At 37.9% G+C, this 16,448-nt stretch overlaps 1 protein-coding gene across 16 annotated transcripts in view; it reads left to right on the top strand.

The window, feature by feature from the left end:
- The window catches only part of PPFIBP1 (PPFIA binding protein 1), a 159,816-nt gene that overhangs the window by 112,347 nt on the left and 31,021 nt on the right, over positions 1 to 16,448 (top strand). For 9 of the 16 annotated variants that reach the window (XM_045554127.1, XM_045554128.1, XM_045554135.1 and 6 more), the window contains 6 exons: positions 5,608 to 5,694; positions 6,765 to 6,878; positions 8,341 to 8,472; positions 12,630 to 12,722; positions 13,053 to 13,145; positions 14,811 to 14,925. In XM_045554127.1, coding sequence (XP_045410083.1) covers positions 5,608 to 5,694; positions 6,765 to 6,878; positions 8,341 to 8,472; positions 12,630 to 12,722; positions 13,053 to 13,145; positions 14,811 to 14,925 — 634 coding nt within the window. The remainder of the gene's footprint in view (positions 1 to 5,607; positions 5,695 to 6,764; positions 6,879 to 8,340; positions 8,473 to 12,629; positions 12,723 to 13,052; positions 13,146 to 14,810; positions 14,926 to 16,448) is intronic. The other 7 variants (XM_045554136.1, XM_045554144.1, XM_045554143.1 and 4 more) reach the window with 1 other exon arrangement.

Raw genomic sequence — 16,448 nt, 5'->3', positions numbered from 1 at the left:
AATTAAGGCAGTTTCCCCCTTAGGCTTCCCATGAAAATTCTCCATAAACACAGGAAAATAAATTGACCAAGTCAGTAGAATTCTCAATCAAGAGAGATGAAAGATGTACTTTTAATGGAATCCTGGGGTACTGGTATTTGTTAGGATTGTTTGGAAAGAGACTTGCCTGTTCCTTCAGGAAAGTGAGTTAAGACAGAGTAAGAGACAAGAACAGTAAGGACAGCATTGTTTCTTGATCTCATGTTATCCTTCCCAGAGGAGAAGAGAGATTCTTTTGCTGGGTGACTGTATCCTGTCACACATAGCTGGCTTTCAACATGTATTCACTGTTGAATAAATGAATGAATGATGGGTGAATGAATGAATGAATGAATATGCTATTGTACTAGGATAGGGGCTGGCGCTTAGCTTCTGGGGACACTGAGACCTCTTTTCTCTGTCCTGCTATAACTCAGAGGACTTTGGAGTATACTTGTGACCAGGATGATGCTGTATTCTAAACACGTCCCCGTCCACCCACTGCAGAAGCTTGTGCCCTCATTCCAGCACGTCCGGTGCGAGGACAGGGGAGCAGAGTACTGCCTCTGCCTAGTGGCTTGATGTCCAACATTGTTGGTATTGTGTTCTTTGATTCTTTGGACAGTAGCAATGTGAGATGCTGGACCCAAATGCATTATGGCTGTGCTATTCATGGCTGAAGGAATCAAGTACTAATCTCTCCTCCTAGCACAGTGTCGAGTGAAAAGCAGGCATGCAGTAAGTGTTTGCATGCAGTGGTAGAGACACAGTACTGATTAGGACATGAAACACCCTTATAGCAAATATTGCTTTTGGTAGCTCAAGATAACATTTAATTAAAGGCGATTTCTTGGACTGAGCCCTTTCTTTTCTTGATGCTGAATTTTTAAAAATAGAATTCTGAAATCAAGACTGTGTGAAAGTTTTTAGAACCAGTTTTAAAAATAAATATATTGACCCGGTAGGATTTGTGCATGTGTGTATTTGTGTATATGCAATCATACTAACCCAACTATTTCTTCATATTTGTTGTCCTTATAAAATGGACTGATTTTCTTTTCCCAATTTCAATTAAGGTACTTACTATTCTGATTTGGGAATGTCTCATTCAAAAGGACCTTCTCTGTAATAAGTGTAATTGTGGCAAATTTCTGCTTATATGTTGATTTTGGATTTAGACAGGACAACAGAGCTCAGGAAAAAAGAACAAAGCAAAATGAAGGTGTGGGAAACAGGGGAGGTAACTGTAGACTAATGCAGACCAATAGAACCCAGAAAATCAAAGGAAAACGCAACATAATGCTTTAAGTAAAAATCATGGTCAAGACTTCTGCCCACCATGAATTAATAACTTAGTATAATAACTATGGAAATTGAGTGGTGACTACATGGGGTTTCATCTTACTAGTTTCTCTCATTTTACATATATTTGAAATTTTCTGTAATAAATTTAAAAACAGGCACAAAGGCAAGATGTTAACATTTGTTATGTCTTTATGCTTGATTGTGTGTTTATAGTACTCAGTAATTAGAAGGAAATTGATGAATAGCTTTCACTTTGGTAAAGGAAAAGGTAAATAATGCTCTAATGTTATGTGTAGCATCTGCTGTGTGAATTCAGGCAATTCATATTCCCAGCTGAGGCTCCTGGCTAGTTCTAGCATTCTGTAATTCTATGAGGAATAAAGCTTTTTTAGACACTTTTCTCTCCATCATGCCAGGAAAACCTGGTGAAAACCATAAGTTCTTTAATTAAAGTATCAATGTTATAGTCAAGCTGGATCTCCCACCCTGACCCTCCACACACACTGGTAGTTGGACACTGTACTGTTGAGATCCCCAATCTGATTCCAGTTTGACTTGAACTTTTAGCCGGGTTGAATAAGGGCTTGCACCATGAGCAAGGGTAGAAAGGGTTATTTTGAAGGCATCTCTAGGATTTTGCATGAAGTAATTTAAGCTGGTCTTCAATGCTTTGGAAATTAAATTGACTCAAGAGTTTATACTTGATACATTTTAAATTACATGTTCAGGACTTCATAAGTATCATGGAATAATCAAAAGAAATGTAAGACAGTTTTGCACTGAGAAACTATTAGGAAGAATAAATGACCAGCTCACATAAAATTACTAGTCAACTATATATGGCAGAATATGATGAAACACTAAAGTGTGAAGTTCGAGACAAGACACAGAAGGGAAGCCAGTAGAGGGGGACAAGAGAATGGCACACTATGAGAAGGAGGAGGTGGGAACTGTTTACGAAAGATGGATTTATAGAAGCGGAGGGGAGTAGAATGGTGGGCACAAAACCTTGGGGTAGGCCAGGCACGGTGGCTCACGCCTGTAATCCTAGCCCTCTGGGAGGCCGAGGCGGGTGGATCGCTCAAGGTCAGGAGTTCGAGACCAGCCTGAGTGAGACCCCGTCTCTACTAAAAAATAGAAATAAATTATCTGGACAGCTAAAAGTATATATAGAAAAAATTAGCCGGGCATGGTGGTGCATGCCTGTAGTCCCAGCTACTCGGGAGGCTGAGGCAGTAGGATCGCTTAAGCCCAGGAGTTTGAGGTTGCTGTGAGCTAGGCTGATGCCACGGCACTCACTGTAGCCCGGGCAAAAAAGTGAGACTCTGTCTCAAAAAAAAAAAAAAAAACCTTGGGGTAGGTGTTTGAAAGGAGAATGGAAGAAAGCTCATTAATAGGAAGAAACTGAGAATGATAAGTAGAGGCAACAATTATAGGTCTCAGGGAAACAGGAAATCAAGGGTCCAAAGTAGAGGTGGAATGATGAGGTTTTAAGAAGGAGTTAAAACTTAGTCCCCCCAAGGCTGGCAGGAAGAAAGGAAGGAAGGAAAGATGTAGGAAGCAATGAATAATATTGTGCATTGAAGAAGCAAGCGTATGAGGGAGTTCATGCGAAATAGCCTCAACTATTGTCCATTAAAAAGGCTCTGAGATCACCTCCTAAACATGATAGGGACAGAGCTTGAGGAGAACGGAGCTAGTCTAGAGGTCAGCCATGGATTCACAGTTCCTCTACGATCTGGAGAAGCAAGAAGGCCGGGTTAAAACTAAACATGGATTTATCTTTTTATTCAACCCATGTTTATTGAACACTTATCATTGTTCCTTCATTCAACAGGCATTTAGTTAGCACCCACTGTATGTCAGATGCAAAGACAAACCTACTCAAAGAACGCAGAGTATTAGAAGAGAGAAACGTGTGTAGCCAAGTCTAACCTCAGTCCATTCAGTGTGATGCTGCTGTAATGAAGGGTCCTCCAGATGCTGCAACTGACATATGAGTAAACAGTTAATTCAAGGAAGACTTCATGGACCAAGCCCCAGTGCAGGTGGACCTTAAGGAATGAGAAGAGAAAAGGGTGGGGAAGACAGCCCATGCAGAAGGAATAATACTAGTGTGTGAGAGAGCATGCCATGTGTGGGAGGTTTTGAGTGATTTGGTAAGGGAGAGCATGGGAGTTGGAGAAAGAATAGAGGTAGTAGGGCATTTACCTAATGGACTTAACTCCAACATTCTTAATCCAAAGGTAACAAATTGGCAGAAATATAAATAAACGTGGATAGAAAAAATCTTTACCTACTTAAGTCAACACAACTTTGTAACATCAGTGTCTCTTAAATTTTGCTTTATTTTTCCTATAGTAACTTTTAATGTTTAAAAAAAGAACCCCTAAACTACCCTTTGAGCATTATGAGTGCTTGTACATATCAATACAGTTGAAAAACGTTAAGTATTCTCATTTTGGAATCCAAAATGATTAAATGGGGCCATCCAGAGTCCGTTTTCAGTATCTGTTTTCATTTGGGGATAATTTTGGAGCGCTGGTTTTGGAACATCTTATTTCCATATCACATGCAGTAGTTTGAGAGGAAACACTGCTAATATTGCTGTAATTTCCTCCGATCAGAAGAGAGACAAGTTTTACTTCTTGTCCTTGCTGAACAGAAAGTGTTTTTTCTACCTAATGAGATGTGTCTGTTTCTAAAACATGGCTTTGTGTGGGTTTTAAAAACAGATGCCTGTTAATGTTCATAACCAAAATGAGGAATCTACAGCTGCTTAGGGCCTGTCGTGGTACTTTCTTAGATCGTGACGCCATGTATTTTGCATCCTGACTCTTCTCCAAAAAACTGTCCTCAAGATGCTGTGTACATTTCATTTCTGTGATAGTACCCAGGGATGAAAGTGGTCCAGGCACTCCATCACACTCTTCATGATACTTGTAATTTAAATCTGGGCACTTCAGTTAACAATATAAACAGAATTAATTATGCTGTGGTCATTGTGCAGGTATGTGGTCAAGCAGCGGATGTTAAACGTTTCATCTGCTTTAAATGTGAATTGCTCATTTACTAAATTGGCTTCTGACTCTTCTGTGGCCTTTTGGAAAATGTATCCAGTGTGCCTAAGTTTTTAGAAGAAACATCCTGAAATCTTCTTTTTCGCTAAAGCGCTGTTTTGTTGTTTTGTTTTTTTCCTTCCCAGCACATGACTTGTTATTCTCAGAATTGATACTGGAAACTGCATTAATTCAAGAGGTAGAATAATAGATTCAGTTAATTCTGAAAAAATAGCAGATGTCATATCAGATGTGCCCTGGGCAGTAAGAATGTATAGTTTGTGTTTTTTCCTGGTTCTAAGTCTAGAGGTGTTACTTGCTTTTTAAATTGGACTGTGGATGGCCTCATTTAATCATTTTGGATTCCAACTGGCTTTTATCCCTGTTTTATTTGAGTAAGGAATCAGAAAATCTATTGGGATTATATGTTTTATAGTTATGAATGATTTAAAAGCTATTAAACATCACGTATGCTACTATGTTGCAAAATGACGTTTTTTATGTTTCTTTCATGACTTGCATATGACAGCCAAGGAAAAAAAATCTGTACTTCCTTTCTCAGTCTCTACTTCCTGTGGCATGTATACCATGCATAAATATACCTAAATCTTATTTTAAGGGGGGGCAGGAGGAAGGGGAAGAAAGAGTGAGCATCAGTATATGCAGATGAGCCAGCTGCTAGGGAGGAGGGTACAAGATGATTTACAGGGTCTGCCCAGGAGCTGAACATAACATTATACAAACAGGCAAACTCACAAGAAGTTAATGCATTCAAGACAGAAAGTGATAAAATGCTGATAAGCGTGGCTAGTCAGCGCTACCAGGGACGTCGTTTGTGGACTGAGTGTTTGAGCTTTCTGGGGCAGAGAGAAAGGCTCAACAGTTCTGGGTGTCCCACTGCACACTCACAAAGCTTTGCCCGCTCCTGGGTGTGTGTCTGTCGTCAGTGAAGAATATTTCTAGCCATTGTTCCTTTGGGGTCATTATTTTCTCCTTGATTAGAAATTGTGTAGTGTGGTGAAAACATGCCTAAATGCTTCACGTGCCTGTCTTACCTATTTTGAGGTAAATGAACGAAATTGCATGCTCCTATTTTCTGTTTGGCAGTGACAGCTGTGCTGAATTCAATTCGGGCCCCTTGGATTAAAAACGTGTGATTTTCATTTGCCCACAATACATTGATTGTGAAGAGGGTCAGCCTCACCCGTGTTATTTCCTTTTTCAGACAAACGGACACCTTCCTGGGAACGGAGATGTGTATCAGGAAAGGCTGGCACGTTTAGAAAATGATAAAGAATCCCTCGTACTTCAGGCAAGTGATTTTTTAAGTGTTGATCTTTCCTCCTGACATAAAGACTGTTTTAAATTGGGATGGCAAATTCAAATGTTTCCTGCTGATGGCAATGAGAGCAGTAGGGAATGGTGAGTGAGGCCTGGGGCAGCCCGAGGGCAGGTGCACCCAGTCCAGAGGGAGCTGCCCTTAATCAGCTCCGCTCTTCAGGGCCAGTTTGAAGAGAGGCTCGGTGTCATCTGCTCTGGCTTTCTGATCTCATCTGTCATCTGATCAGATTTTTAAATACATTTTAATATATAGCAGAAAGTCAGATATATTAATATCCATAGTATAAAATCTGGATATATTAATACATAAGTATATATTTCTTAATCTGGATATCTACATTGAATTTTTCAATTTTTTAATATGAGACCACGGGCCAGACAAAACACAACAGTGAGTGGAGTCCTACTTGTGGGCTAAATTTCAGTTTGCTGCTTCATGTTTTAAAATGTTTGATAGTTATTTTTTTGTCTTTAGAACTAAATGAATTGAAGTGTATTTACTAGGCTTGTGATTGTTGAGGAAAAACTCGGAGATTTGCAATAAGCACCAAGGTTGAAGGAGTCACCAATAGCCTTTGGATGTGTTGAGTTGTGATCAGATTCATCTTGAAAGATTGCATGGAATTTAAATTCCCTTGTTCCTTTTCCATATTCTTCTTGAAGTATCAAATTGGAATACTGCTTTTAAACACTAACTTCATTTCCTCTCTGAACACCTAATACTATCTCCTCCCACCCCCAAGAAAGATCATTTGTGTGTACTCTTTCTCTCATAAATGGTTGAAATGGTTTTAACCTATAAAGTAGTGTACATCCCTAATCAACACTTTCTCCAAAATTGTGTAGGACTCTTAGATCAAAAAGCAACGTATAAATGGGAATGTGAGGGACCACTGTCGTCTTGTTAATTTTCAGATTATTTTTCTTTATAGCCGTATGAGTGGTGGGATCATTGCAGTGTTTGTTCCATTTAGAAAAATAAAGTGTGCAATAGGACCCACATTCTTTCTAACTCATTGCTTTATTTTACTCCAAACACAGGTAAGTGTGTTAACAGACCAGGTGGAGGCTCAGGGAGAGAAGATTCGAGATTTGGAGTTTTGTCTGGAAGAGCACAGAGAGAAGTTGAATGCCACAGAAGAAATGCTGCAGCAGGTATGTGTGGAAGCCGGCACCAAGGGGGATTTTCCAGCTGAGCTCTTTGAGATGCTACGTTTCTACGTTGTGTTTGCTCTGATGCAGCAGTAAATTTCAAGATACACTTAGACTAGCACATTTTAAGCAAAAATCTAGAGTAGCAGAGTCTCAAAACACACACCATATAAAGTGTTTATGTAATTAGACTCTGGAATAAAATATTAATAGGATTGTAGGTTATTTTAATTTTCTTTTTTTTTGGCATCCAGATGGTTTCCTAACTCTGAACCAAGAGCATATATTTTATGATTAAGAAAAAAGGCAAGCACCACATATGACCTTTGTTATTGGGGAAAAATTCATAACATATGCACATACACACAAACGGTGCTCACATAGGAGAGGCTCTGTGATACAGCGGATAGTGTACATGCTGGAGCAAAAACCGCTGGGGTTTGAATTCCTGCTCTGCCATATCCTTGCTGTATAACTTTTGGCAAATTCTTAACCTTTCTGTTACTCGGCTTCCTCAGCTTTTGAATAAAGATAATAGGAGTTTCTGCCTGATAAGATTGCTATGAGGATTGAAGCTCTATATGTCAGAACAGTGCCTGGCACATGGTAAATGCAAGGTGTGTCTGGAAAGTTTCCAGCCATTGTTAATACAACAAGAATGGTTTGCGTGACATGGATGTAACCTGGCAGCCAAGGAGAGCGGACTGGGATGCGCATGCATGAACAATGACCTCACTGTACTAATCAGTGGGGCGCTTGATGCCGTTGAGTGAGCATGCGTGGCCATCACATTCAAAATGACTGATGGACTAGAGTAACGAATCTCCGTCAAATTTTACGTTAAGCTTGAACATTCCTCTGAGGAAACTGTTCAGATGATTCAGAAGGCTTTCCGGGACAATGCAATGAGTGCCGCTTCAAAGACAGTCGACAATCTGTTGAAAGTGATCCACGTTCTGGAAGCCCTGCAACAAGCAGAGCACCTGAGAATGCTGAACGTGTACAGTTAGGTTAAGAGAAGCTGGGAGAACTGTGTGAGGTCTCAACATGCCTACTTTGAAGGAGACTGAAGCATCATTGTCCTATGTACAATGTTTCTTGCATCTTGTATCTTTTTCAATAAATGTCTCTATTTTTCATATTACATGGCTGGATTCTTTCCAGGCACACCTCATATAATATCGTCATCATCAGTGTTACCATCAGGCTTAAGAATACGTAAGGTTTATATATGTGTGTGTATCTATGTAATAGGTCTCCCCAATAAACTCACATGTGTTTATTGCTGCTCAAAAAAAGGGTACCTAAAGTAAATCATTTTTTTAAGTGTATATATATATATTCAGTAATTATACTTTACTACATCCTTTACTTGATGGGTGCTGTTTTGCAATCATAAGTGAGATAAATTCATGTGTGGCTGCTTCTAATAAAACAATTTTGGATGTATCTCTTAAATTAATAGGAGCTTCTGAGTAGGACATCCTTAGAAACTCAGAAATTGGATCTGATGGCTGAAATATCTAACTTGAAGTTGAAATTGACGGCTGTGGAGAAGGACAGATTAGATTATGAAGACAGATTTAGGGACACAGAGGTAGGTGACACTGTCTCTCTGTCTCTCTCTTTTCCCACCCCCTGCCTCCCACACACATTCCTGGGGAAACACTGAAATCCCCTGGAGGTGTTCAGAGGAGGTAGTTAATCACCATATGCCCTCATCCTGCTGTGTTTTAAGAATAAACTTTAATTACGTTGACTTCTGATTACTAAATGTGAATGGCAATTTTTATTTTAAGACTTTTACAAACATTTTTATAGACCTTTGATATGAAATACTAATTCTTTCATTAACCTTTAAAAATACTTTGGACTTTAGGCTATTTGGAGCATCCATCCATTCATCTATACTGGTTTTCTTAATTTTATAAATAATGGGTTTAAGTACATGGTTTTGCTAGTGTAGGTATTATTTAGGCACACTGATTACTTATTATGTTACTGAATTTTGTTTATCCATATAGAGAAGATGCTTATATTATATAATCATAAAATCATAGAGGTTTTTGGAGGTCATTTAATTTGGCCTTCTACTTTTGGTCTATTCTACACATAAATCCTTACAGTTAAGTAAGGCTTTCTATACTTTTATGAAATTCAGGGTATAAATCTACGACTTGAAGTACCCATTTTAGTGGCTAAACAAGCTTTTTTGTTTGTTCTCCCTATTTTGTTGTTAATCCAGATCTTCTAGTTTGTTTGTTTTGTTGGTGGGGGAGGGAGCATATCTATTTGAAATCTGTTCGTTTGAAATGAAGTGTGAAGAGCTGCAGAAATTTCTTCTGAGGGCCATCCTCCCTCCTTTTTTCTGTTTTGTTTCTTTCATTGGAATATAGAGAGATGTCACACTGGATTAGAAGACAGATACCAAGAAAGAGAGAAGAGAGGAAATTGTTTATTTTTGCTCTCTGTCTTTATCTCATTTATTTTACGCTGACCATATGCCATCATGATACTGGGTATAGTACTTATATTATCTGCTCTTTGAAAGTTCTTTATTGATTTAGAAATAATGAGGTTTACTCCATTGCTATTTTCAAAATTAAATTTTCTGTCACTGATCCAGCTATAATAGGAAGTCTTAATAATATGTCTTGCTTCCTCCATAGCAAAAGGAAATCTCTAACTTGGTCTTAATCTTAAAGCTCGTTGTCAGTCACCTAGATGAGCATGTTTTCCATTTGATTGAGACAGGGGCTCTTAAAATAAGACTTAGAAAGTTACTCAGTTTTAAAATTCTTGTTTTGTGCTTTCTTTAAAAATCTGCTCTGATGTTTTCCTCTTTCCCCTCTTTTTGTCATTCCCTGATCCCATAGTTGCTATAAAAGGTAGTAGTAGAACTCATTCAACAGATGAACAACACGGCAGTGGGGCTAGCTCTGCTGCAGGGAAGAAATTACAATAGATGGGCACAGAGATGGCCTTCTCCGTGTGCACGCAAAGTCTGGGGCAAGTCTTATGTGTGACTGTTGTTAGTTTAACTTGGGTACAAGATGTTAATCAAAGGTTGCGACTACATTATAGTAGTGTTTTTTTGTTTTTTTTGTTTTTGAGGGGTAAGACTCCAGAGTAATATTTACATCTCTTGAGTTTGGCTGCTGATTTTATCAGACTCTTCCCCCCACTGCTTCCCTGCTTCACTCATGCATCCCCAGTCACATGCAAAGTGATCTTGTCAGCAAACTTCCGGTAAACTCAATGCCTGATCATTTTCTAATAAAAATTCAACACTCCTGGTAAAATTTCGTATGCACATACCTGGAGATTATGGAATAGTTGATAAACTTTGTGGTGTTATATATGAAAATAATTAAGATAGTCCTCAAAAGTTAAAACTGAATTGAATATTCTTACGTTCCTGTTATTGTTCCCTTCATAAAAGCGAAATATTTTCCTGGATGTTTCATGAATCAAAAATCTTTAACTTTGTCTTAGAATTTTAGATTATTTTGATATTAATTTCTAAGAAAATATTGTCATGGGGAAGAAGTATATGCATTTCCAAAGGACTGGGGGTAAAAGTCTTGAAACCTTGGAAGATTCAGGCCTTGCCTGTCCCGGGAATTGTGGATGGGAGATGGTTAGCATCATCCAACAGTGCCCCCTTCTGGTAAGGGCACGCATGTCAGAGATTGAGTTCCTTGGGAGGCCTGGAGAGTTCTCTGAAAGGGAAAAGGGAAAATTAACAGGGATTTTCTTTTTTAAAAGAACTGAACTTTTGCTAAGAAATTAATTGAAATAATTTGTATTTTGTTTTTTAAAGTTTCACATTAAGGAGCTATTTCCAGATTTTCCAGCTTGAGTTATCATGGGAAGATAAGATTTTTTTTCAGGTTGGAAATCTAGATTCATTTTGAAAGTGTTGTAGCAAAGATAATTAGGTAGCTTTTTTAAAATAGAAAAAGCATCCCAGTTTATAATTTCATTTTCTTCAGTTGTTTCTTCTTTGCAAATTGCCACTATTTCTAAAAGTGGTAAAATATAACACATTTTCTCCCTCTGTGTGTGTGTGTGTGTGTGTGTGTGTACACACACCATATTGATGAAGGAAGACTACTAAGGACTCATATTGTGCAAAGATGATTCATTTAACAGTAAGTGGGAGAAACTGCCCTTTGTATAAACTTGAATTCTGAGCTGTTAGAGAAGGAATCACAAATAAAATGTTACTGAATGTCAAACAGTTCTTGTCCTCATTAATAAAAGGAGAAAGTAGATTTCCTCTTATTGGAATATTATATAATTATTAATGAGTAAGTACATAATAATGGTAGGTAATACTTTTCCCCATTTTACAAGGGATCAGAATTCAAAAGCCTATGGGTTTACTGGGAAGTGTATTTCAGTATAGCATCCCTTTTCCTAGTCTTTGTGAGGTCCAGTCATTACACTTGGAAGTTTAGAATAATCCCTAGTCACAAAGTTTTACTTCTTATAGCATTGTTCTACTTTTTTTTTTCTTTTGCACTCTTTTTTAATTCTATTATGCAGTTTATGAATTTTTGGCTCAGGAATAAATGTCTTGTAAAGAGAAGAGAGCAGAAAAAGATTGACCATCGGAGGGATCTTTGTTGCTTGTAATAAAGAAAATCATCTTCTACACAGAGTATATGAACTTCTCTTTTAGGGGAGTTGTTATTATTTAGCACTCTAATTTCCTTTTCCTACTCTCTGGGCTCTGGACAAAAATACAAGACTATTTCTCAGAATATTTAGGCAAGTTTTATAAGTGAATTTTTTTTAGGAACAAAGAGGCAGTAGGAAAGGTGTCAAATTGTATTGTATCGTAAAAACATTAGAATTGCTTTCTCTTTCATTTTCCAAATATAAAATTATACTATGATACTGAATATATGCATAAACTACAGGGCCCTCATCCATCTTCAAATTGAGAATCTGGCTTAAAGGATTTAAATTTCATTCCATTGACCCAGATTCAGTTGATAAGCAATCTGTATTTCTGTAGACCAAAGAAGTAATTATAAAAAATGTTTTTTTAAATACCCATATATCGCTAAAAAGGCCCTAAAAGTAAATGGCTTTCCTAAAGAACGTGGCATATTTTAAAAAGTAGAGTTCATACAGTCATTTTTGGTCTAGAAATATTTGACAGATGATAATAAGTCAGATATTAAGCTACTTTTCTTAACCAAAATTATAGTCACCTTTTATTTTCATAAGCCCATCTTTTTGGGACAGAGGCATTGGGAATTCAAAGCAATGTTTTAAATCAGCAGTCCCCAACCTTTTTGGCACCAGGAACCAGTTTCATTGAAGACAATTTTTCCACCCACTGGGGTGGGGGTGAGGGTGGCGGAGCTCAGGCGGTGATGCGAGCCATGGGGAGCAGTTGTAAAAACAGGTGAAGCTTCTGAAGCTTTGCTGGCTCACCCACCACTAACCTGCTGTGTGCTGCTTCCCCCGGCTTTTTTCTCCACTGACAGACTAGGGGTAGGGATACTCCACAGCCTGGTCCCTAAGAGGCCACAGACCAGTACCGGGTCTTGGGGACTGCAGTAATGGAAAGATGGATTGGTTCTTAAGGAAATACACTTACTCCATTCGTCTGATCTAATTCATACAAGTTTAACCTAGGAATCATTGTCGTCATCTTAAGATTTTCAAGCTGCTATTGTGGTATATATAACTGTGTTACCACTTTCCTAATGTATTTCCTTGTTTCTTTCTGGACAGGGGCTAATTCAGGAGATCAATGATTTGAGGTTAAAAGTCAGTGAAATGGACAATGAGAGACTTCAGTATGAAAAAAAGCTTAAATCAACCAAAGTAAGTTTTCTCACTGGTTAAAATTTTTAAACAAATGGCTCTACTACTCACCTATGACCAATGTTATAAGTAAAATATATTTTCTAGTTAATATATGCTAAAGAAGGCATTTTGTAAGTGAGTGAACTTTTCCCCCGAGCTGGGAAGCTTCTTGAATTTAAACACTGCTGTTCTGAATAAAAACCAAGGCTTAACTAATCGGACAGAGCATAACCTGCCATTTCTGTGAGTGATACCTAACCTCCTTGACAAACTGATGCTGTTTTCTTGGTTATTTAGCTTGTCTTTTTCTATCTGTAGTTTTCTTTCACTCCTCTGTCTCTCTACCAGTCTTTAATGGCCAAACTTTCTAGCATGAAAATCAAGGTGGGTCAGATGCAGTATGAAAAGCAGCGGATGGAACAAAAACAGGAGTCACTGAAGGTGTAGTAGTCTTGGGTCATGGGGTCCACGACCTGTTGCTTTCTGGCTTGTGTCGTTTTGCTGTGATGGTGGTTTTAGTGGTGTGTGCATTTGTTTGGTATGTGTGTCACCTGTTTATGAAAATTACATTTCAAGCTGATTAAAGGGACAGCGTGATTGCTAATAATTGTTTTCTAAAACATATGAAATAATTAGTGAAAAATAATACACAAGTAAATAAAAGCATTAAATCTAACTGTCATAGACTATCTGAGACCCAAGCATGGTAAAATAATTGTAGAAGCTCACCTGTAAAAGAATTCTCTTGTATATCAACAGCAGAGACTGCTTTCCTCCTTAGAGACTTTCTTGAAGGTAAATGTCCAGTAGTTTACTGTATCATGGCAGTGAACAGAAATTACTGCTTAGAAGCAGGACTGTGAGAACAGGGTAGCACTTCTTGCTAGTGCTACTGAAAATTTCTTATACTTGGTGTCCACTCTTACCATAAGTCAACCTAGGTTTTCTGGAGAGCCATGTTTTCATGTAGTTATATGTAATAAATATCTTTATAGACCTCTGAAATAAAATGGGATATCGAATATAAAGGTATACTTATTAGCATTGCATAGTTCTATTTTCTATGTTAAATACAGCCCACAAAACTTAAATTTGCTGAGCCAGGCGTGGTGGCTCATGCCTGTAATCATAGCACTTTGGGAGGCCGAGGCAGGAGGATCCTTCGAGCTTAGGAGTTCAAGACTAGCCTTAGCAAGAGCTAGATCCCATCGCTACTAAAAATAGAAAAATTAGCTGGGTGTTGTGGTGCATGCCTGTTGTCCCGGCTACTTGGGAAGCTGAGGCAGGAGGATTGCTTGAGCCCAGGAGTTTGAGGTTGCTGTGAGCTAGGCTGACACCATGGCACTCTACTCAGGGCAACAGAGTAAGTCTCTGTCTCAAAAAAAAAAAAAAACAAAAAAAAAACACACCCTTAAATTTGCTAAAGCTAATTCTTTACTAAAATGAAACTGAAAATTAAAACATCAGTAAATAGATCAATGGACTTGGGATCTTTTACAGTTGCATAGTTAAAAAATAAAAAGGACTTAAAAACCTGTTTCCTAAATTTATTTTTTCCCATTATTGTAGGAGATTCTGTTCTTTTATCTTAGTGATGAAGATGAATTATTTAGTTCTGAGATTTGGCTAAAGTTGTTCATGACTTGCTGCTGTACCCACTAATTAATTTCTGTGCTTGTCCAAGAAGCATGAGTGCCATCTTGAAATGCTGAGTAAATGTCAAGCAAGTCTTTTCCAATTTGCATTTTATTTTGCTTTTATGACTCTAAGTATCTAATTTGATTATCTTCCTTGATTAATTTTCTTTTTAAAATTTAACCTAAGATTTAAACTTTAGGGCTCCCCTGGCCCTAATTATACTGTAAAAGATTTAATTTGATCACAAAGAAACTTGAAATAATTATACTATAACTATTAATAATTGGACTTCTATTAATAGTCTTGCTTCCTGTTTCTCATGGCCCATAATTTCTGATGTTTGTGTTTAAATTCTCGTAGATTCTTGCTTCGTTTGTAAAATTTAATTATTGATTTAAAGAGCTAAGATGCTCTCTGAATATTCTCTTTTGGTCATAATCTATTTTAAAATGAATTTATAATTTATAGGATGAACTGGCATCTTTAAAAGAACAACTGGAAGAAAAGGAAGCTGAAGTAAAAAGACTACATGAAAAATTGGTTTCCAAGATGAAAGGAGAAGGGATTGAAATTCTTGATAGAGGTAAGAATATATGTTGAACATTTGTTATCTTGTTAAAATCCTCCAAAATCTGTAGAAGAAACTGATGTTAGTCAATGTGTAATTTTAGCATCAAAGAAAGGGTAACAGAAGCCAGGTAGGCCCGGGACCACAGGGAATTCTCCACGACTCTTCACTATGTCTGGGAATCCATGAACTTCCTCTTCTGCAGCTGGAGAAGGGCAATTCTGTAGTTTATGGGGTGGTCCTTTCAGATTACTAAATTGTAAATTCTCATCACAAGAATGTACTTGTCCCAACTGCAGCACAAGGGAATATCAAAATAACGGAAAGGAACCACTACTACATCCCAAGATTGTTTCCCTCAAAAGTAAAATCAAAACAAAATAAGGAATTTGGAAACCTTTCCTGTTCTTTTGAGAGAAGAGACAAATGGCTCTGTATCTTTGGAAAATTATTGAAAATTTCATGGCATGGGTTGAGCCCTCAACCTTCTAGAAAGCAAAAATAGACTAATTCTGCCTTTAGAAAAATGTATGAATTTATTCAAAAAATTTTTTTCATACCTGAGGAGGTTCTGAGTATGATATGGACTATAATTTCTAATAATGTAAGGTTATACATGATAGAAAATATCTTGAATGAAAGGTGGTTTTTTAAAAGTTGTATTTGGAAATATAATGCATGTAACATCTGACAGCACTAGGTCAAATTTAGCCTTTCTTTGTGATTACAAATGAGAACTGTGGCACTGAGACATGAAACCAACTTCTGACTCATTCAAAAGAGCCTGCTATTAATGTAGCTTTGGTACATTTTCATCTGTTGTGTGAAAATTAATGACATTATTGTCTGTCCATTGAGGGACTTGAATCAGATTACCTGTAAAGTCTTTCTTGGCCCTAGAATACCGTGGCTTTATATACCTGTAGGTCTCACATTTTCCTATCCATCAGAAAAAGCCAGTTCATCAAACTTGAGGGAAATGGATTCCCCTCTCCTGTATTTTGGCATAGGTAGAATTGTACATTGTTAAAGGACATTCAAAAACAGGTCATGCATTTAGGGTTTTAAGAATAAAATGGAATCACAGCACTTAGGGGCTAGACGATGTATTAGGGTAGTGCTAGCCAGAGTCTGATCCGGGGACCGGAACCAGTCTGGGGGCTGCTTGTTATCAGTGCACCCCCAGGTAACTACAGGGTTGACAGCAAGTGTTCAGAAACTTCCTGGCAATCTGCTGTTGGCACAGCATCTGACTGCATCCTCAGTGCCCTCATCTCATTGAACAGGAGAGAGACTGTGTCAGTGTTGTTGAACTTGAGTGGGGAGTTGGACGTGACACAAGCAGTGGAGGACCAGGGGTGTCACTGTGATGGAAATGTGAAAAACAGCCGAAGTGACATTGACTGGTTTTTCATCACATGAGTGCTTGTACTCCGTAAGCCTAATTTTAATGCGAGAAAAATCAAGGTTTAGAAAGATGATGTAACAGAGGTAGTAGCTCGAATTTAGGTCTTCTGATTAATTACAACACAATCTCT

Source organism: Lemur catta, chromosome 6, assembly GCF_020740605.2.
Source record: "Lemur catta isolate mLemCat1 chromosome 6, mLemCat1.pri, whole genome shotgun sequence".
NCBI classification, from domain to species: domain Eukaryota; kingdom Metazoa; phylum Chordata; class Mammalia; order Primates; family Lemuridae; genus Lemur; species Lemur catta.
This window is presented reverse-complemented; position numbering and strand designations above follow the sequence as displayed.